Source organism: Crocuta crocuta, unplaced genomic scaffold (assembly GCF_008692635.1).
Source record: "Crocuta crocuta isolate KB4526 unplaced genomic scaffold, BGI_CrCroc_1.0 scaffold279, whole genome shotgun sequence".
Taxonomy (NCBI): Eukaryota; Metazoa; Chordata; class Mammalia; order Carnivora; family Hyaenidae; genus Crocuta; species Crocuta crocuta.
Genome location: NW_027551570.1, coordinates 4,437,528 through 4,461,051, shown reverse-complemented (window position 1 = coordinate 4,461,051; position 23,524 = coordinate 4,437,528). Strand labels below are relative to the sequence as shown.

Here is a 23,524-nt window from a genome sequence, read left to right as displayed (position 1 = left end):
CACCTTCCTGGCTGCCTCAAGCAGGAGACCTTTCGGTTCAGCCCTGCAGCATTAACCGCCCTGCCTCTGCCAGGAAGGGCTAGTGGCTGGCACCAGAGGAAATAAGCAAGCACCCCAACCCCATACTGGAAGCAATGCATTCCTACCACCATTCCGTGAAAACTGTTTACTCTCCACACTCCATTCATAAGAGAAAGTTGTATTTCATTTTCATTTTAATTTCCATTTGTATCATTAGTGAAAGTGAAAATCTGTCATGCTTTTGAGTCACTTTATTTCTTCTTCTTAAAAACTTCCTTTCTCGTCCTTTGCCTATTTTAAGCACCATGGGATAGTGGGTAAGAGAATGGATTGCAGGGGCGCCTGGGTGGCTCAGCAACTTCGGCTCAGGTCATGATCTCACAGTTTGTGGATTCGAGCCCCTCATGGGGCCCTGCGCTGACAGCTCAGAGCCTGGGGCCTGCTTCGGATTCGGTCTCTCCCACTCTCTCTCTGCCCCTCCCTAGCTCAAGTTGTCTCTCAAAAATAAGTAAACGTTTAAAAAAAAGAGAGACAGAGAATGGACTGCAGACCCACACTCATGGGGAAAAAAAGAGAGCCATGCATTCACAGAAACAGTACACAATTTACTAGCTACTTACTAGCTATGCAAGCAAGGCCAAGTTCCTTAACCTCCCTGTGTCTCTGATTCCTCATCTGTAAAAGGAAATAATAATAGCATCCACCTCAAAGAATTCTTATGAGGACTAAAATACATGGCAAGCCCTCAGAAGCATGTCCAGCATATCACATTTTTAAAATAATCATTGTTCACAATAATTGTAACACTGCTTTTATTTTAGTGTACCTCATTATTAGTCCAAGGGACGAGTTATTCATACGTCAAAAATAACACACCTTTGTCTGCCACACATATTTCTTAACCCAATATCTTTACCTTCAACACAGTGAAACTTTTTAATTTGTGTATTAACTTAAACCTAACATTTTATTTTCTCTTGCTGCTCTTTCCACTGTTTCATGCTCGATTCTTAACCACTCTAACCCCCAAAAGAAATGTTTACTGAAATCTTATGTGTGTGATTTTTTTTAAGTCGCAATGGTTCATTTGTATTACGTATAATTATTAAAATATATTATCCATTTCCCAACAATCTCATTATATATTATCCACATCTCATATTCAAGCTTTGTTTTTACCCAGTTTTAGTAATACTCAAAGATGAGGTAAGCAATGAATACATCTCAGAAAATGTATGTCTAAATAGCTTGTGGTCTGCAAGCAAGAAGCCCAGATTTTAAATGCACTCTGAACCCAACAGGAATCAAGATTTGTGCAAAACCATGCAGTTCCATGGCCTGAAATCACCAATACGTTCCAGATGAGAGGGAAGGGTGAGGCAACGACTTCCCCAGCCTCTTCCCAAATCAGCTCCTATTCACAGGTACCAAGTTGTGAAAGTAGACACAGCTGGTGGCTAGATTCATTGCCATCTTGTCAAGTTAAGCAGCCTTTTAAGGTCAAGTTACATAGTACTTATGTAATGAAGGATAATTATTTGTTAGCTTAAATAAGACCCTGTTCCTTGATTACACTGTTGGTAAAGAGAAAAGGAGACTGAGGCATGTGAAATGGAAACATTATCTTTGGAATCCACAATCATTTAAATTTATTCACAGTACTTATAGTTCCAATTAAGGCTTAACATCTCAAACTGATGACTAGCCCTAATAACCAAGGAACATATAAAGGCCACAAGATAACTTATTGTTTTCTCCTCTATGGAATAGTGTTTTATTAATAAGCAGTGATACAGAGTAAACACATTAAACGTTTAGTGCCTACTATGTGCTTAGCACTCAGAGACATCAGGAAAAGCATTAAGTTAAGGAGGTAGATGGATAGGTAAACCAGTAATAATGTGGTTAAGGTGAAGCACTCTGATAGTACAGAAAAAGCAGAAATAGTTTTACAGGGGTGCCTGGGTGGTTCGGTCAGGTAAGTGTCCAACTTTGGCTCAGGTCATGATCTACAGTTCGTGGGTTCAAGCCCTGTGTCAGGTTCTGTGCGGACATCTTGGAGCTTGAAGCCTGCTTCAGATTCTGTGTCACCCTCTCCCACTCATGCTCTGTCTCTCTCTCTCAAAAATAAACATTAAAAAATTTTTTTAAAAAAGAAATAGTTTGACACCTAAAAATTAAAACAGTGTAGAAAATAAGAGTAGCACTTAAGGGCACTCAAATGCTACCCCAAGAGCAGCGCTGTCAGAGCTTAAACAGTCCATAGAGGATAAGACGTTGAACAGTTTAGCTTTTCAAGGGGGGCTGAACCAAAACAAAAGCTTTTTACAATCACAAATATAAATGTTGTACTCCTGAACTCAGATCAAGAAATGCAAAAATAAGTTATTGAGGAGTCAATGATGGAATTTTTCAGATTAATTAACAAAAATAAAGGAAAGGGAGTTCCTAAACTCTGTCCTATATTAAAAAAAAAAGTATACAGTGTGCCTGTAACATCCAAAATTGGGCAATGATACTATTAAAATGCTAAAAAAAATCCTGATATGTTAAAATATATAGTATTCTTTTATTTTTGAGAGAGAGAAACAGAGACAGAGAATGAGCAAGGGAGGGACAGAAAGAGAGGGGGACACAGAATCTGAAGCAGGCTCTATCCTCTGAGCTGTCAGCACAGAGCACAATGCGGTGCTCGAACTCACTAACTTGAGATCATGACCTGAGCCGAAGTCAGAAGCTTAACTGACTGAGCCACCCAGGTGTCCCAAAATATATAGTATTTTAAGTAAATCACTTTCAACCTTTACAACAAATCTCCTGGAGTGTATATCTTTAACTCCTCTTTATCAATGAGGAAACCAAGGCTCAGAAAACTTGAATACGAGAAAAAAAGAGAGAATTCGGAAAAGCATCTTCCTGGAATAAGACGGAAGCAACATTAAACGGGAAACTTGATACTGCAGATATCAAAAGATAAAAATGGTCTCTAGCAACAAGGCATGACAAGAATATAAGCTCAGATTTTCTTCCTTAGACTTCTAGTCTTTGAACATCAAGTCCAAGGGTACAGGGATAAGTTTTCACCAGCTGGACTGAGAAAATAAGTCAACAGCTGCTGTGAGTGGTTAAAAACTACCTGGGATATTTAGGTGTATAACTACCTCAAAGGGAACAGATTAGAGAGACACCTGGGCCTTAAGGACTCTCTTGACAAAGCACTCGTGCCATCTAGTGGCCACCACTCTGCCTTGCGGGCACTGGGTCCCTAAAAACCACCAGCATCTAAGGAGGGAAAGGCAGAGAGAGTGGTTTCCTTTCTCCAGCCAAGGCTAACGGATTGGCAGTGGCTGCCTTGGAAACGCTGTGTTCAGAAGGGTTCTGAAGACACCAGGTGCTCCTCAGAGAAAAACACTGTGACTGACTTAAAATGTCGGCCTTGCGTGTTAAAGTCATTTCTAAGTAAATGAAATCAACTTTTGGAGCAGCAGTTGAAGGAGGTCTCCCCTCCAAGGATACCTATTTAGGTAGTTAAGGCTCTTGGCAATGTGTTTTTGTTTTTGTTTTCTGACATGGAAATCAACTACAATATGCAGTGGATAAATACAGCTGCTGATCATGAGGCGATCTCTATTTCTAATTTTATATTTTAATGTAGTATTTTCCCAAAATATCCACATAAAATTGGTGCAAAACTAGATAGTACCTTCCAAATTTAATTGTTTAAGTACTTCTGTAACCTAAATAATGAATAAATTACTTGACTATGTGACAATTCTGGACTAGAAAAATTCTGAATAGTCCCACATGACATACTAGACAAAACAATTTTATACTGTTTATTTTTATGATGATTCCTACCTCATTTTCATGCATTACTTGGGCGGGGAGCAACGTCTGTATGGGACTAACTCAAGAAACTCAACTACAGTGACTGGAAACAGTTCAGAGCCTACATACAGTCATGTACCGAGGTCTCCAATACTCGGTAAAGAGGAGACGCTCTGGTTTTCACTGATAAAGACATTGCTGAGGGGACACAGAAGGGATTATCACCAGGGGGGAACTTCAACAGGTCACAGAGAAGGGAGACCCCAGAGGGAGGGATGGTAAGGAGGTGGTGTTGTGAAGGAGCTCCGCAGACACGGTCCTGTAGTTTACGAGGTCAGCTAGTCCTCAACCATTTCGTTTTTTGAGATCTGACTAGAATAATAGCAGCACGAAAGGCCACGGCAAAATAAAGGTGATCTTTAAGCAGAATGAGACCAGAGTTTGATGTGTAGAATATTTGAAGGTGAGAGAGCACAAGGTAAGAAAACGCAGTTTTATGACCCTAAAGCGCATGGCAAATCTGAAACACTGGCCAAGGAGTTCCCATAACTGCTTTATCAGATATAGAAGTAAAAGAACACAATAAACTTTAAATCTGTTTGGAAATATATTCGTGATCTTTACTAGTGAAATGACTGTACATAAATACAATACTCCAAGTAGAAGAGTATATAGTTTTATGCCATCTTAAGTATGATTTTAAAAATACTATTCAAATAGAACGAGGAACATCTAACTAAAAAATCAATGGAAATATGAGAAGTGTAAATTAGGTATGTCAGCATCAGACTGTAAAGTGTGGCACCAGATATGGGTAAGCTACAACATTAGGACTGCAGGTGCCAAGATCAACCAGATAAACACTGATGTTATCTATAATTACCTCATTTTTAGCTTAAATCACAGGTAATGAGGGAACTCAGAGACTCTAAAAGGCAATTAGAAACTGTACTGGCTTTTTTGCTTCCTGTATCAGGAATTTTTAAAAACTTACTTTTATTTAAAGCTTTTTTTCCCTCCATAATGAACCATCAGGGCATATCACTTATACATATATAAATAAATATAAAAACAGAATGCACAATTACTCACAGGCTTAAAATGGATTTCTTTCTATGTCTAGGTGAAATACGTTCTCATATGATGAGGCTCCATTGAAACAAAGGCAACAAATAGTTCACTGTGTGGAGGTTTGTTAAAATTAACTTATGATGATGTTCTGATTTGGGTTTGGAATTTACTCTGAATTGAGAAATCCTGAACTGCCACCTCAATATCCACAAGGACACAAAGAACCAAGTTAGCTAGTTTTGGACTGTCAGATAGAATATTCTTTTTGTAAAAAACATAGATCATTTTCTTTAAAGTATAATGTTTAAGAGCTTCTAAATTCAAGGCCATATTATGTAGGTAAAGTCAACAAATACGCCTTTACAAAAGGAATCAAGAAGCTGTTATCACAAGGTTATAAAAAATTAAGTATATAATAAAGGTCATTAGACTACTAATCAAAGGAACAGCATTTAGAAATGAGGTGAGAAATGGATACTGTACCAAACTATCTCTATGAAGTTGTCTGAAATGAATATATTTTATATTCCATAGTTAACTGATGGTTCTTGTATAATGAATTCTTTGAGACACCTTACTACAGACTTCTCTCACCTGCCTTACATCCTCACTGTGCCATGTTTACCTTGCTATTTGGATACTAGCATGAACTTGTTCTCGAACTTTCTATATGATGAAGAATTAGCCACACAGTCTATAATGTAAACAGTACTATGAAAGAAATGCTTACACAAATTATTTTGCAGTAACTCAGAAACAGGCATTTATTTAGCAAAATCTGATGTCCTAATTAAAAGTCAATCCTATCTCATAAACCATGTTTTCAAGACTGGGTTGACTTATAGGATATTACACATATAGAAATACATGTATGCTTCAAATAAATACTTTCTTTTAAAGAGACTTAAATGGATTATAACTGAATCCACATTCATTTAATAATCTGTAGATCAGCATTATCCAACAGAACTTTCTGAAAGAACAGAAATGTTCTACAGCTAACTGTCCAATATGGTAATCATTAATCACATGCAGCTACTACGCAGTTGAAATAAGGCTAGTGCAACTCAAGAACTACATATTTTATCTTATCTTAATTAATTTAAATTTAAATAGCCTCACGTCACTAGTTGTTCCTATACAGAATCACCAAAATTCAAAGTGTTTTAAGGATAATAAACCATTCATACATACATTTGACTTTCCAGTAAGAACTGTAACAATATACACATGATACATATCACCTACAGTGTTACTAGGGAAAGAAGACAGATACACATTAAAAGTTAAATAGTACAGGGGTGCCTGGGTGACTCAGTCAGTTAAACGTCTGACTTTGGCTCAGGTCATGATCTTGCGGTCCATGAGTTCGAGCCTCAGGGTCAGGCTCTGCGCTGACAGTTTACAGCCTGGAGCCTGCTTCATATTTTGTGTCTCCCTCTCTCTCTGCCCCTACCCTGCTCACGCTCTCTCAGAAATAAAACTACTTAAAAAATTGAAAACAAAAGTTGAACAGTATAAGTAGCTAAAAACTCAAGCTAATTCCATAAGAGATGTAACATAGTATAGAATTCTTAATGAATGGCGTGCTACTAATAAGATCAGATATAGATGTTAATAGGCATCTTTTTCTTTTTTGTCTCTGACTGCCTTTCCTTATGACTCTGTCTCTAATACCACACACTTCCCCTTGCTTCTTCCTACCTCCTTCTTCTCATACACACACATTAAAGTTAGGGAACAAATCTTTAGTGATGACAGGTAACAAAAATGATCAATGCTGCAAAGAATCAGACCCAAGATTTGAATCATAAGCCTAATATGACAATATTAGACTGTCTCAAAGATCCAAGATACGAAAATTTTAAATGGAAGATAAATGGGTCATGTGATAAACTTTAGTTTAAGTCAATACAGACTTTAAGTACTTTATTATTTGTTTGGATTAATGTACTTAGGAACATAATTTCACACGGGTCGCTGAAAAGTTAAGGAAATATCCCTACCCAAGGATAGGGCCACTAAAAATCTCACATATTTATAAGTTAAAGGGAAAAACTCACTACTATAAAAAAATCCCATACTCGAACCCCTAATTTACCCAACAAAATGAAAGACTAATGTATGCCTCACATGTGATTTTTTTTTGCAACATACAAATGTTGACAGTATCAAAATATTTTTAAATCTTAGAGAAATTTTTGTTCAAATGTGCTATACATCTAGAAAATGTATGGTTATTTGCCCCTAGTTAAATAACTCCACACTGCTTTGCTTTTGGAGTTTTCCATTCTGTGGTGAGTGGCATTTTTCTCATGACTATTGGCTACCAATTCGTGTAATGTTGTACATTAGTTTCTAGACATCCTAAATCTACATCCTTCTGTCACTTGCTCAATCTGTCATTTTTAAAATAAAGACAAATAAAAATACACAAATAAATAAATAAAGACAAACTAGACTTTAAGCTTCATACATTCTAGTCTATTATTTTTTTTTTAATTTTTTTTTGTTTATTTATTTTTGAGACAGACAGCATGAGGGAGGAGGGGCAGAGTGAGAGGGAGACAGAATCTGAAGACAGGCTCCAGGCTCTGAGCTGTCAGCACAGAGTCCGACACGGGGCTCAAACCCACGAACCACGAGATCATGACCTGAGCCGAAGTCAGAGGCTTAACCGACTGAGCCCCCCAGGCGCCCCCATTCTAGCCTATTTCAACATCATAAACTATCATAATCTTTTTTAATTTGAGAAAAATGCGAAATAAGGCTGTGGAAGTAGAATAAGGACTGAAAGGGCTCTCTTATGCCTAAAAATTTTTAGGAAACAAACATCTTGGCATTCTAATAATTTCCCCCTATTTCTAGGTTTCTGGTTATATTCCAGCTGGCTGACTCTATTAGAAATTTGACCTGTAAATTACTGATAGGTCACTGTATATCCAAATAGCAGCAGCCAATCCCATTCCCCAGCCTCGGTCCTTGAGTATGGTCAAGGAAGACTTCACAAATTCTTTTTTTGTTTTTTTAATTAAGTTTTACTTATTTATTTTGAGGGGGGAGAGGGAGCAAGGGGCAAAGAGAGTGGGAGAAAGTCCCAAGCAGGCTCAAGGCTGTCAGTGGAGAGCCTGGAACTCTGAGTATGAGATCCTGACCAGACATCAAGAGTCTGAGGCCTGACTAAGCCACCCAGGTGCCCCATTCACAGTCAAATTCTTAAGTGAGCAAGCCATTAGTAGCAGTGTAAATCAAATGACCTTCTCCAGATGGGAGAGAAGGCAGGCCCAGAAGTGCCAACTGCATCAGGAGTCGGGTTGTCTTCCCTCTTTTCTTTTAATGTTTGCTAGATGAAGGGTCCTTGCTAAGGTGTCTGAGGCTGCCTGCAATCATCTAAGGGATTCCACCTATAAATGGGGAGGGGGAGTTTTGGGGCCTATATGGTCCTTGTTGGAATGGTTAGGGCAACCTTCCCCACCTGCAGGGAGGGGTCTAAATTACAATGTAAATGCATTATAATGAAGCTATATTCCAGGCAAGGGTCTTAGGGGAGACTAAGGGTATCTCCCCCCACCCCCAGCCCACCCCTTTCCTTAACTGCCTACTCTATCTCAAAGAAAAGAAGAAAAAAATCCCTTTTCTGAATACTGAATATAGGGGGTGAGGGAGAAAGGGTTGGGAGAAGACATTCAAATGAAGGAATCAGGGTGTGGAGACCTAATTTGAGTCTGCAATGTGTTTCCTATGTAGGCTAGAACACCAGTGGGAGTAGTATTTTTATTACTGATTTTTTTTAAAACAGTTGTTCTGCATCACAGTGGAAGATGAACCATTTTCTCATGACCTCCTTGTCCAAATTAAAATATGTTTCATAAAATTTCTCTCTTAGGCAGAAGTATTCTGCACTGATGAAATTTTATGTTATCTGAAAGTTCACCTACTTCAAGAGAATTCAAATCTAATCCTGACTTCATAAGCGGCCTTTTGTTATTTTTTTTATTCTGTTATCCATATACTCAATAATTCAGATATTCCCAAATGAATGCCACAAAAATTTAATTATATGACCACAGATATCTTTATATGAACTAAAGAGATATTTCTATAAAGCTGTCACATGGAATGCTAATATAAAATGAAAATTAGCACAAAAATGCTCATTTTCTATAGAGCTGTTTAAAAAATATTATGATTAGGTATGGTGCCTAGACATATAGAGGCAGGAAAAGGGGGTTCATTCTCTAGGTTCCACCAATAGTCCAGGTAACAGTGGGAGAAACACGTATGGGAGCAGTGTTAAAAATATCAATCAGACTACTCGGGCTTTATTTATGTATCCCACTCCTTGCACCCTCTTCTAGATCTCTTAAATAGGGGGAAAAAAAAAAGTAGTCCCTGTTCAACCTAAATAATCAGAATATAAAAGAGAGAAATGGGGTCTGGGTTTGACCCAGTGATCAGGTGGGAAGGGGCAAGCAAGTAACAGTAGTTACTTATGAGATTATAAACTCATTACTGAGCACTGAACAAAATCCACATAACACGAAGTCTGTGCCTGGTTCAATGACAATAGAGCTCTGTTGCTCAAGCCGACTTTAAGATCTAGAAGCACGTTAAAAATTGGAATGAGAGTCAAAAGATAGTGTTCAACTATCCTGTTTTGCTTCAAATGGGTAGAGAGACTTGGGCTTGTCATCTGAATTACTTTTCTAATCTGAACAAATAGCTTGAAATGCAATTTTTGAAAATCCTTGAAATATGTCAACCAGCTAAACTACTATATCTATCTCAGAACATTGCATCTATAATCATGAAATGAAAACTATGTCCATATGTTCAGATGATACTAGGACTTCTTTTAAATTTCAAATATTCTCTCATTAGCAGGCTATTTTTTATTCCATAGCTGCTTTATTGATTTTTCCCATATTTCTAAGCACGTAATATTCATTCTCAATTGTATCATTATCAACTATTTCATATAGTTTTGTGATTTAAAGATTCACACTTTCACCACCCAGTTAAAATTTTTGATCATGGATTTAAATGTATCAAACACCTATGATATAACAAAATCTAAAACTTTAATACTATCGAAACATTAGTTCATGCAAAGTAAAAATATCAACACAATGAAACAGATATATACTTTAAGGGCCACTTTAGCTGTCTTTTATAACTAAGGGCATAATTTTGTCACTAACAAATATAAGGCTCATCAATCTAACCATTCTAATAGTGCCAAAAAAAAAAAAAATGCATCGTTAGAGAGTAGAAAATGAAGACTGTCTTTATTCATATTCACTTCACAGGGAACTTGTCCCTCTAGAATGTCTAGCAGTCATACTTTCCCCTTAACCATGACTTCCTCAACCCCTCCATTTTAACTACTCCATCTGAGGAAAATGCACACCCATGATAACATTGGCCATGATCTACATCAGTTGCCGGCATGTCTGTCTCCACTCCTCCATGATAAGAGGGCAGTGTTTTGTTCCTTTTTAGTCTTGGAGATTTAGTGCACTTGGCTTGCCTGTAATGTATACAATAAAGATCTGTAGAATGACTGAAGACATATTAGGTCTCTTGACAGTAACAAAAAAGATATAGAAAATGTCAGAAAAACACTTCTGGGAGCTCTAGATTAGGAAAAAAATGAAAAAAAAGGAAAAATTAAAAAAAAAAAAAAAAGATTACTAACCCCTGCCACTTTTCCCCAGAAGGAAGGGTAATTTGATACAGAAAATCCACAAATATTGAATATTAATCTCTATTAAAATATTCTGTGAAAATTCCACCTTTGAACTATGTATCTTTGAGACTTACAAATTGTTTGTCAAATTGAAAATCAGTAGTTAAGTCTTATACAGAGCTAACTATATAACTATAGTCAACCCAGAAGTAAATAAACAAGCTATTTTTGAGATGTTTAAAAAGATTTATAAATTTTCATTTTTAAACCATACTTCTTTGTATTATTTTCTCAAATTATAGATCAAGTAACACACTTCAACATTACTGACCAAATATTTAATTGGTTTTGTCTATTTCATTACCACACTCAAAAAATGAAGCACGCTAGGGGTACCTGGGTATCTTGGTTGGTGGAGTGAAACTCTTCATTTCAACTCAGGTCATGATCCCAGGGTCGTGGGATCAAGTCAAGCCTGAGTTGGGCTCCACACTGAGCATGGAGCCTATTTGGGATTCTCTCTCCCCCTCTCTGTTCCTCTCTCCTACTTATACTCTATCTAAAATTTAAAAACAAAGTTTTTTTTTAAGAAAATAGTGAAGCATGCTAATATATATTATAAATAGTGACCCATGGGCTGCCAGGAGTGCATTTCAACTGGAAAAAACAGAGGAAACCATAAGTGTGTCCTGGGGAAGGGGCTCTCAGTGCTGACTGACTCTGAGCAGCTTATCCTCATATTTGAAATGTATGCCTGTCTTTTCAAAGATAAACATTTACACAGCCTTGGATGATTGGAGCTTGCAGCTATGTAAATAAACAAATATGAAAAAAAAATTTCCCCTAGAGTCTGGCTACAGATAATAAAGAGGGCTTGAAGGGACTTCTGAAGCAAAGGAACTCAAACTAACATGTATGCTCAAGTCAGTTTGGGTTATGTTAATTTAAGACTGTAAACGCAAAGAAACCAGTTAATTATTTAAATGGAAGGTAACATTTTCAGAGCCTTAAGTGATCAATAATTAGTTCAAACCACTGTATATTACAGAAAAGCATAGATACTGACCAGTTCCATTATCATAAAAAGTAAGTTAATTCAAGAAGATATATTCATTATTCAAGTATGATTTTTTCCTTCTCTCAGTTATGGCTCCATTATGGAGATATAATAAAAGGTATTATTTTGATTTTGGTTTCTGGAAAATGCAAAGGTTACGTTCTGTGCTGTCTGAAATTATCATTTAACTATAGAGGTTGTGGTGCTATTTCAACAAATACAAAAATGAGAAATAAGAAAATGTGATATTGAGATTGTAAGGTTAAATGAGCATGGATTTTATATACAACTTTCCTATATAATCTACAGATTGCTGTAAATATTTATAGATTTGATCTTTTACAGATAGCTGTAAATCTAATCCTTAAAGACTCATTTATCGTCACTTTAGAACTGCGCACGGGGTGACTGGGTGGCTCAGTCAGTTAAGCATCCGACTTCGGCTCAGGTCATGATCTTGTGGATCACTGGTTCAAGCCCCGCGTCAGGCTCTGTGCTGACAGCTAGCTCAGAGCCTGGAGCCTGTCATCAGATTCTGTGTCTCCCTCTCTCTCTCTGACCCTCCTCTGCTCACACTGTCTCTCTATGTCTCTCAAAAAAATAAAACATTTAAAAAAACAGTTTAAAAAGAACAGCACAGAATTTTTTAAACTACTTTTCTGAGACAAAGGACAGCTATTATAGGTGAAAAAGCTGATTAAAATTTACAGGAAATTTTAGGGGCACCTGGATGGCTCAGTCAGGTAAGTGTCCAACTTTTGGACTTGGCTAAGGTCATGAACTCAGTTGGTGGGTTCAAGCCCTGCATCAGGCTCTGTGCTGGCAGTGTGGAGCCTGCTTGGGATTCACTCTTTCTCTCTCTCTCTCCCCCACTCTCTCTCTCTCAAGTTAAATAAATAAACTTTTTAAAAAATTACAGAAAGTTTTAGAAAAAAGAGAAAGGAAAAGTGCAAAAAAGTCAGTACTTGTTATTTACCATGTGTTATTTACAGTGAGCCAGGTGTCCTACACATGTGTAGGTACACTCCCTCCAACTCTACGGTATCAGGGCTGTTAACAGTCCAGTCTTACACCAGGAATCAGAGAGGTTAACTATCTTGCCGAAGGTCAGTAAGTGATAGAGCTAAGATAGAAACTTTAGTTATTCTTATTTCTGTGTGCTTTTTCCAAACTGTATCCTAAATCATGTATTTATTCTTAAAAATATGTAGGTTTTGTATTATATAGGTACATAGATTCTCAACAAAATATAGGCAACACATAGTGAGAAAGGCAATGTTCTAAGAATCAGGAAAAACCTTCCTTATCTACATACTAAGCTATGATACGCTGGAAAAATAAAGTGGCAAGGACTTAGGGACTACTTAAAATGACTGGGTGGTGGAACAGTGGAATGGAAATTCAAGTTAGTCTCTATTACCTTTACTATATGCTGTGTACTGAATGTCTCCCTCCGCCAAATTTAGATGTTGAACCTCAATGCCCAGTGTGGTGGATGTTTGGGGATGGGCCCTCATGAGTAGAACTAGTGGCTCAGAGAACTCTCTGGTATGTGAGAACACCGTGAAAAGACAGAAAACCAGGAGTGGGCCCTGACTGGACACCCAATCTGCCAGCATCTTAATCGTGGACTTCCCAGCCTCCAAAACTGTGAGAAATAAATTTCTGTTTCTCATAAGCCACCTAGTCTGTGGTATCTGTTACAGCGGCTTTAACAGACTAATAGCATAACATTCGGCAATTAAATTAATTCTCTGACTTAATATTCTTAAATATAACAGATTAACAAACTTCTATCACTCTAAGAGTATAACCAGAAAACCCAGATTTCTAAATTTTAATTTTAAAGTATGCTTTCGTTCTATTACCTCTACTACTATTTTGAATCACTACTTCATGGCTGACTTAAGACACACAGGGCACACTTACACACAAATGGGGAAAAAGGGTATTATACTAAAAATAAATGTAAGTGAAAGAATATTTCCCACATTCTCTCAAATTACTGATTACACGTATAAAGTAAAAAATATTTTTGTAGTAAAACTGTAAGCCTAAATTTTAAAGTTTACTCAATGACTAAACAATGTTCAAATTAATGTACTTTTATTATTCAAGAAAAGAATTAACTTTAGATTCAAGAAGCTGAACCAAATATACTATTTTTAAAACGTTTTATCAACTTAAACAGCCTTCAACTTTGTGGGCTATAGAACACATCATATTGAGAAAGGGAGGCAACTTTAATATTAAGAAGTTATAAATACCACCAATTTAGAGCCAAGTGGCTTTTTATCTTCTTTCCTTTTTAAGGCAAGATAATAAAATCTATGAGGAAAAAAAGTTACCTTTATTTCTGCAACAAAGGATCTTTTCAAATATGAAATACAGTATTTCTTTAGAGGAGAAAAATAAGAAGCTAAAAAGAATGGGTATTTCTTGATTTACAAAAGCATAATGGGTACTTTACAAATATTTAAAGTCTTTATAAATTTTTCAAGTCTCAAGTCATCCCACTATGCCACTTGTAGGATTTGCTAATTCAAAAGACAGGCCTAAGGATTTTGCAATCCTTTCTGCATCCAACTATCTTTGTTTCGTTAATTCAACACCAGGGTTTCCAACTATTACAATCTTTGTTTATTGGCTATGAGTTAGAACAACCATTGGTTATTACTATTTTCAACTGTGTCTCCTGTAGTCAACACTTCAATTACAAAGTATTATTTGAAAATTATCCAATTGTCAAAATTCACAAGATAATGCATTTTTCTTAATGAAACACCCTGGGAAAAAACACCCAGAAATGGTACCATGTGAAATTAAATTTTAAAAATAATTAGCATAGACTATGATTTACTACCACATATCAGAATCTAGAAAATCACAGTTACATATATAAGTGTATTTGAAAATAATCTACAAGGACCTATATTCTATTCTATGACATTTATACAATGCCAAGACGATGTCTGAAAATTAAGCAATATTCTGAGTTTCCCAGAGAATGCCAATAACTGGTCTGAGTCTTCTCTAACTAAATTGACTATTTAACCAATGTATTTTCACATGGATTTGTCACTATGTAAACACAACCTAAATCTTAAGTGAGGCAATCCTCAATCTTTAAATCCTAAATCAAAAACGAGGCAAAAATGTAGTTGTTTTCTATTTGGGGAATTAAAACATTATATGTGACAAAAGCAATACACTGACTCAAAAACCATATAGACTTCTATGAACTTTTGTGGAAAGTTATAATTTGATCAATAATGATATTTAAAAACCTAGGGTAAAAAAAGGAAAGCTTAAAAATGTTCACCTTCAGTTTATTTCATAGGTCACTGTTATACCATCTAATAAGATAATTAAAAACATGCAAGCAGCTGGTACTACAGCTAAACAGATTAATGTAATAGTCTGTAGTCATATGTGCTGGCAAGGGGCTCGCCTCTTTGGAGAGGAGAAGGTCAGCTGCCCTTGGGAAGAGGAGGGTGGTGGGGAGAGAATATTCCTTCTACCATGTGGCCCTGTGTTACAGTCACGAAGTTAATCATCTACTACAAACTGCTAATTGGCAAACTACTACTCTTCTTTCATACCCAGCACGGGTCTCTCAGGTTTAAGAGTTAAATACGAAATACAGAAAGTTCATATAATCTGACAGAAAACACTGGACTTTAAAAAGCATAGGTTCTATTGCATAAACCAATAATATCTTCTCAAGTCTTATAAATGTTCCATTTTAACACATCATCTGCAAAATTGCTGGGGCATATATAACTGAATTTTGACAAAAACTAAAAATCTACTTTATTACCTAGGCACCATATAATAATCATACTGGTACCTTAGGAGTTAAATTTAGCTGTACTCCATTTGAATCAATGAAGCAAAACCACAAAAGACACAAATCCAAGTAAAACCTCCTGGCCTATGAACAACAAATCTATGAACATTAGATCCTATCATGTTAGGATCTGATTGATTATAAACTTCAAAATTTGTCACAATTCCAAAAGTACACCTCTGAACTTATACAAATAATAAAACACCTTCCTTTTATCACTACTATGTGCACAACTTTGCTATACAAAGGCAACCCAGAATACTGTATCTGAGGTTGAGAGTTTCAAGCCTCAGGTTAAGCTTGTTCTCAGCTCCTTTTTTTAGCTAACAGACAAGTTATTTCCCTATAAGACACATATTTTTTATCTTCCTTTTAGTGTCTCTATATCAGAGCACTGTAAAAAATTCTAAATACCAGAAGGTTAATGATGATGACAATGATGATAATGGCACTGACTGGAAGATAAAAGCAGCTAATATTTACGCAGCACTTACCATGTGACACTACCCCATTAACTCACAATAAGTGTTTTATTAACCCCACTTTAATGATGAGGAAACTGAGGCTAAAACTTGTCCCAAGTTTCCAAAGTACTTGGAGCCAGGATTTAAACCATCTCACTATATTTAAATATTATTAACAAACGAAAAACAAAACAACAAAAATCAGTGACTATGCCCTCTTGAAAGTGACAATCTAAGACCATGATAAGACGAAGAGTGGAAAGAGTACAGACTTAGGTGACCATTCAAGACTGAATTCAAAAGTCAATAAAACCTTGGCATATGCTATAAAAGGTACATGTGTTGGAAGGTTAAGTGAAACTAAGGGAACAAAGTTGCCAATATATATGAAAGAATAATATCCAAAGAATTACTAATGCCATGGTTTTGCATTTGGATTTCCAAAAGGCTTTCCCTTACACATTTGTGAGGAGGGAGCAGGTTAGACACTGTAATGTCTGTCTTATAAGACGATAAACTGAAGCTAATCATTATCCGGACACACTTATCTATAGCTTGAACGTGAAGGTACTAGGCTGAAAGCCAGAACTGTCTGACTGTGAAGAAAGGTCAGGATTTCTGAGACAGTTTAAATCATAGAAAGGTAGAATTGTTAGGCTAAAGGATCTTTGAGGGTTGAAATATTCACATTTTTCTAATAACTTATTTATTTCTTTTAAGTTTAAAACAGCAATGATAGCAACAGAAAAATAATCCTCATTTTCAAAAGTGAATTTTACTGACAATTCTGTTGCCATTTTAGTATGATTGTGCAACAATTCCTAGGCTTTATCAGTTAACCTTAATATGAAAATATACCCCAGAGCTCTGCTTCTATGAATTCTGCATTTAACCCAAGTGTCAAATTCACAAGTAAGCTCATTATATTGTAAGAGCTATTGCCTGCTGAGTAGAAAAATATTCATTTCACACCTTAAATACTATAATACTATTTAATAACAGCACTGGCCTGCCAACTATTAAAAGCTCGTTTTTATATATTGTACTACCTGAGCTTTTTATCTTGCCTTTTTAATTACAACAATAAATTAATATCCTAACATTACAACACTGACAGGCATTGATTAAAATTATATTAGTTAACAACATTAGTATTTATTGTGCAAAGTTGCATTAGGAGTTCATTTTCAAAGTACAATTATCATTCAATAATACTAAAATACTTTAATCTTCAAACTATTCAAGAATAAAATAAGCTACAAGATAATACCGTGCCTTCACATTAACACATTTCTCTTAACTTTATATTATGTCCATTATTTACTGTAATTAGCTAAACTACAAATGTAATTGTAAAATTGAATTCACCAACAAAATTTATACACATACGGGTTTTCTTTCTTTTGAAACAGATCTCTATTTTCCTTTTGTCTTAGCTTTTTTATTGTATTTATACCTAACAATGATACTAACATAGATTCCACATGTATAATCATATTGACATTCCTCACTTACATATCAAATCATGAATGTTTGACTACCTATTATATTTACTTCAGCACTAAAAGAAGGATTTAAAGAATTTCAACATTTATAAGGTAGGATGAGTACAGTGAAAATATAATGACAACATATGAGCTTTACTGCTGTGATAATACCCTTCTAGAACACCATGGGAACATAAGCCTTTTGTAGGATCTGTGACACTTGAACGACTGATTATTTATACAGACCCCAACTGATATAAAATAAAGATGTCAAGTGTTTCAATTACCATCTCATTTCTGGAATTCATAAACAAATTGTAAAAAAACTTTCCCATTTACCACATTCTTACTTACTGCTTCCTGTATACAAGGCCCTATTCTAGATATTTAAAAGCTTGTCTGGGATTTGAAAAAAAGTAAATGACACAGTTCCAGTTAGTGATATACAATATGTATTCAAATAAAAATATAAAAGTTCCAATCATAAACTCCATATTTATTACATAAACGGAGTTACAGCTTAACATTCAAATGAGTTTCCAAGTGTACAATGGTTCTAGTATGTTTTATAGTGTCACTGCAGAAGTGTCAGAACTAATTAATCATAAGGACAATGTACTCAAAGTATTTCCTCAAGAACCTGCATTGCTATCTACAGTGCCAAAATGTATTATTATTGAATATGTACCTTTTTTCTTAAAACAAAACAACCTAGAGTTCTTATATCACATTGGTTAAAGTATGTGAATTTTCAAATAGTACTGGAAATAACACAATCTTTCTTCTTCCTAGCCTTCCCTGTTACGAAGTTACAAAATCCATAAACATTTACTCAAGCATATCAAGTTATAAGGAAAACATTACCGAAATACTAGATAAGATACATGTTTTAACTAGTGTATCCTTTTTTAAAAAATCACTAATTGAGATCTAACTGCCCTGTTTGCTGAAGAGCCAAATGGGATATTAAAAAACAGCACTTAATGTGACCATGGAGTACATTTCATACTCTTAGATGCTCGTAAGGAATATATCCTGTTTTAAAAGGAAACTTAAATAAATGGAAGCCTTTAGTACTGTAACAGATATACTGGATAAACAAAAACTGATTCTAATGAAGCTTACTACTACATGTGCATTCATACCAATTGTCCTACTGTATGCTAACAACTGGTATCTACAATAAAGCCATTTACTCAAGAATTTAAAAGGTTACATTTTTCATTACTTAATAAGGCTGCAGAACAATCACATATCACAATATCCGTTACATTTGATGTAATTTTAAAACACAGGTAACAATTCCTTACTACTCTTAGAATCCTGTAACATTAGGTAGTTTGTATATTATCTTATAATAATATGTATCTATGTATTCATCACCTACCTGTAAGAATTAAAAGTCCCATCTGAATCTAAAGTAGAACTTCTTCCATTTCTATTTGAATCTGCTGGAAAAAAAATTAAAAATACTGAAATAATGATAATTATGAAACTGAATATTTTAATTGAAAAGCCTCTGTGTGACAGCTCTATGTAGTAATACTGGGTCCAAAAGTATATAACCCTTTAACCCTAACCCTTAGATATCTTTTGTTATCAGAGGTTTTTAGTCAAAAATTTCATTTTGATGCTAAAATATGAACTAATACTACCAACTCCTAAATTGGATAGGAATACTACCAAAGTAATTGTTAACAGGAACAAATGAAGTACAGTACAGAGACCTTTTCCTTTTATGAAACACAAACAAAACTGAAATTTATAAACCATTTAATCATACACTAATGATTATAAAAAAGGAAACTCTTTTGTTAGTGACCAAGTCACCTGTCCTGGCCACTGGTACAGTCAAAAGAGAGCAACAGAGAGGGGACCTGGAATGTTTTCAGTCCCCAATTCTCCATGCTCTAGGAATTTGGTAAGCAGAGAAGTAAAACAGAAAGTAGGCTTGGGAGCTTTTAATACACCTTAATATTCTTCTGAAACTTTATATTTCAATTGTGGGCAAAAGTTCAGCAATTTTAAAAATGAAAAAACAACCCTGAAAGCTATTTCTGCATCATGTAGTAATACCAAACATTTAGAAAAAAATTTTTTCCACTTAAACCGTTATATGCATTGTATCAGATATAGAACAAATTCATACCTATCAGTTTAAAGATTACAGAATAAAAATAAATGTGCTAAAGAACTTGAAAATGCTTGCCAATGCCACAATATAAAATATATATGCTTATTAAAAGAAATTTAATTTTAGCAGTTTATATTTTAAAATATATACTTCAAAGTATAGTTTTTATGAAACCATAGTATGCTACTATTAAATAGACCATTTATTCTTAGAAACACATTAAAAAGACTACATTGTGATTACATTTTATACTCCTAATTCTTGTAATATAAATTTCAAACATCAGGTTATAATCATTTTTATGATATTTAAAGCTTAATAATTTAATGATTTATCCATTTTAATTTATATACTTTTAATCCACTTTGAACAATCTAAGGTGCCACTGGAGATCATCACAGTGGTCCTGGTTAAGTCAAATAGTAATTACAGAGCTTTCACTTTAAAGATGAGATTATTTTTAATTATTGAGTACAGTACTTAAGGTACCATACTTATATAATTATGTTACTCATTAAATGGTTATTGAAAGCTGAAATGTAATTTTAATGACAGCTACCTATTTTTCTTTGTACATTTTATAGTTGACAGATTAGTCAAGAATGTTGTTTCTTTTCAAAATCTTTACAGCTGTGCCAGAGTGTTTAGCAGGACAAGAACTGGACGGGGTCCACTTACTAACTTTTAACTCTGATTTTTCAAAATGTACTTTCAGGGTTTTTTTCCCCATTAAACAAAAATCCTAAAATGGATTACAGCATTCAAAACTACTGCCAAATATTATAGAAGAAAATTACCCCAAAACACTTAAATGTTTAAGATCAATTTAGCTGGGTATATTTTATTAATTCTTTGAAAACACAGACACTGTAGGATTACTCACACAAGATACTTCATTTTCTTAAAAAAGTTAATAGTATTATAACAAATAAACTAAAAGGATTTAAAGAAAATTAGTCTGTTTCTTGCTAAATGAAAATTTCCTATAACACATGTTATTTAACAGCTTGCAGACATTTCCTGTGAAACATTCTATAATCAGTATAAAATAAGTACTACATCATACATTTAAAATAAAAGCCTTCTTTTTCTTTAAAACTAAAGATTATGATTATACACATAAGATCTCACCAACAGAATATTTCTTCCTTTCTGCTGATATTTACCAGATCAAATATAAAATCCTTCAAATAATTAAGAGACTTTCCGTTTTTAAGCTAGGTTTTGCCATCATAATGTATTACAAAGGTTTTCTTCATTTTATACCTGTTTTAACAAGTATATCACATTAAATGTGACCTTCAAAGGATGGGAATAAGGGGGGAAAAAAAGCAGTTTTTCTTTCTCGAAAACATACCAAACAAGGAGTACAATTGTTTTTCCAAACAATATTAGAGAATATAGAGAAAAGATTTCAGAGTTTGCTATATGGGGGAAAGGCAATAAAGTTTTGAAGCGGGAAAAACTGCTTTGTTCCTTCAATCCTCTAGTTGAAATTAATTATAGCAAATGTTTATGAAAACATCTGTTCCTTACAGTTATAAATTCATAATTTTAGTATGGACGATTCCAGATTCTTATTTTGGAAGGAAACTGTCTGACAATTGAAAGATTTACAAAAGAACAGGCAGAATTTGTAATTCCGGAAAACTGTATGTACAGTGTACTATACATCCTGCAGAGATTTTGTGTGAAACATTTGAAGGGGCTTCAAACTGGTTGGTAACTAGAATTCAAAGACAAACAGAGAGGTTCCTCTTTAAGGTGTTATACAATAAAAACATATCTGTAACACAAGGAAACATCAGCTAAGAATTACAAATAAATGCTACCTTACTATTAATCTAATTTGAAGTATATTAAACTAAGTATTAATTTTAACAGGGATTTGACTAAGTCTAATGCCGATACAATCATGGAAAGGTCTGTGCAGTGTTCCCCCCAAAAAACAATAGAGGGTGCAAGAGAGTTTAATATGATGTTTTTAGTTGCTGTTCTGATTCTTGTTCTAAGTTGTCAGGTAGCCATAACTGTAACAAGGATGTGTAGGTTGTTTTCGGGTCTCTCTCTTCCTCTTCACTTTCTTCTCTCTCCCTCCCTCCCTCCTTCTCACACATACACACATGCATAAGTGCATTATTACAGCAATATTACACAAAGACCTTTAAATGATCAGCCAGCACAAATACTTAACTGTGTTTTAAGATACCAGACTACCTTTCACTTGCTTGAAAAGAAACTTAACAGAAGAGTAAAATTTTTTTTTAAAAATTGCTATTTTCAATGTATTTCAATATTTAGTGTAAATTAACCAAAAAAATCTAGATACATTTATTGAGGAAATTTTAACAAATGCATAAATTATATACAATTTGTAACATACATATATGTTGCTAGGTATATTTACATTGTGCAACGTATATTTACAGGAATAGTTCTACAATTATTTGTGACCATTACAATTTTAAATTTATACACCAATTTCTCATTGGTAAATGCTTTGTAAAATGAATTCCTAGCAATCACAATTAAATTAACTGATTTGAAAAAAATATGGTTGTGGTTATATTATTTTAAATGAGGATAATAGAGCCTATATTTTCCATTAGTAATTTCTAACATACATGTGTCTAACTTATTAAGCAAATAATATGTATAATGGTGACTTAAATCTCAAAACAAGATAAACCCAATTCCAGACTCCGTTTTAACTTTACTGCAGTCAGGTTTAGCTAAGGCCGTTTATAGCATCTATCTGCGCACTGCTGAAATCACGCTAAACGAAGGTTTACAATAGATTTCTAGAGTACTTTTTATGCACAAACATCTGCTTCATGAAGGTAGAACCAGAGATTTTAAACTAGGTTAGGTTAAAAACAACCAGAATAATGCTATAAATAAACATGCTTATTACTCAATTGGGCCCTCAGTTTACATCTAAAACTCAAGATTTAGAAGATCACATCATACTGGGTACGAATTCCAAAAAGTATTACATAATTTAAAAAATAAGGTTTATCTCAAAATTGTTAGAGGAATGTCACCAAGGATGTGTGATGAATATTTAATAGTAAGAAGCAAAAAAAGATATGCTTTAAACTAAGTTCAAAACCAAAGCGATGGGTAGCCACATTTAGTTGGGAGAGGATAGTATGCCATAAGTATTGTAAAGACCCGAAACTTTTGGGTTTTTTTTTAAATGAATATTACTACTGAAATGTTTTCTTTTTTAATTTAAAATCCCATTCAAAGTAAATCTTTCAAAAAATCCATGAATTAGGTATATTCATGTGTGTACATATAGTAAAACAAAGTAAAAGGACTCAATATCTATGAAGACAGTAGCCACTAAGGGCATTACCTTGTTTCAGGAATCAGATCAACACCAGTTTCTCTAGGCTAATTTATTTACGTTAAAAATCAAAAGACTACCCATTAGGTCTAAGACCCAATGCTCAAGTAAATAAAAACAATGCTTATTAAATAATTTTCCATCTTCTCTATCATTATTATCTACATTCTAATGATTTCATAGCCATATTAAGTTCTGTACATAATATTTAAAAATTTTTTTCATCTCCAAATATGTTTATTAGCAAGATTAAAAACATTATTTGAATGACAGAAAGGATTTCTAAACATGAAAGAGTATAAGTGCTATAACTTATAACTAAATATTTTCAAGTAAATGGACAGTTTTATGGCCAGTCTACACTTTATTAAAAACAATCCATATTTCTTGGTTCCATGTGAAGTTGTTTTGCTTTGAAATCCATTGCTTTGACTGGGAATGAATCCCTATTGCAGTTAAGTATAAAAAATATCTTCCATAATTGGAGTGTAACCTGTATTACTAAGTAAAGAGCTGAGAAAAATCCTCAAAGAGTTGGGGTTTTATTTTTTAAAACACTCCTTTTACACAC

The 23,524-nt window shown here is 34.4% G+C and overlaps 1 protein-coding gene across 1 annotated transcript in view; it reads right to left on the bottom strand.

Annotated features, from left to right (window-relative positions):
• TBC1D5 (TBC1 domain family member 5) overlaps positions 1–23,524 on the bottom strand; it is a 536,447-nt gene that overhangs the window by 248,393 nt on the left and 264,530 nt on the right. Inside the window, exon 5 of the mRNA XM_077750881.1 lies at positions 18,855–18,918. Coding sequence (XP_077607007.1) covers positions 18,855–18,918 — 64 coding nt within the window. The remainder of the gene's footprint in view (positions 1–18,854; positions 18,919–23,524) is intronic.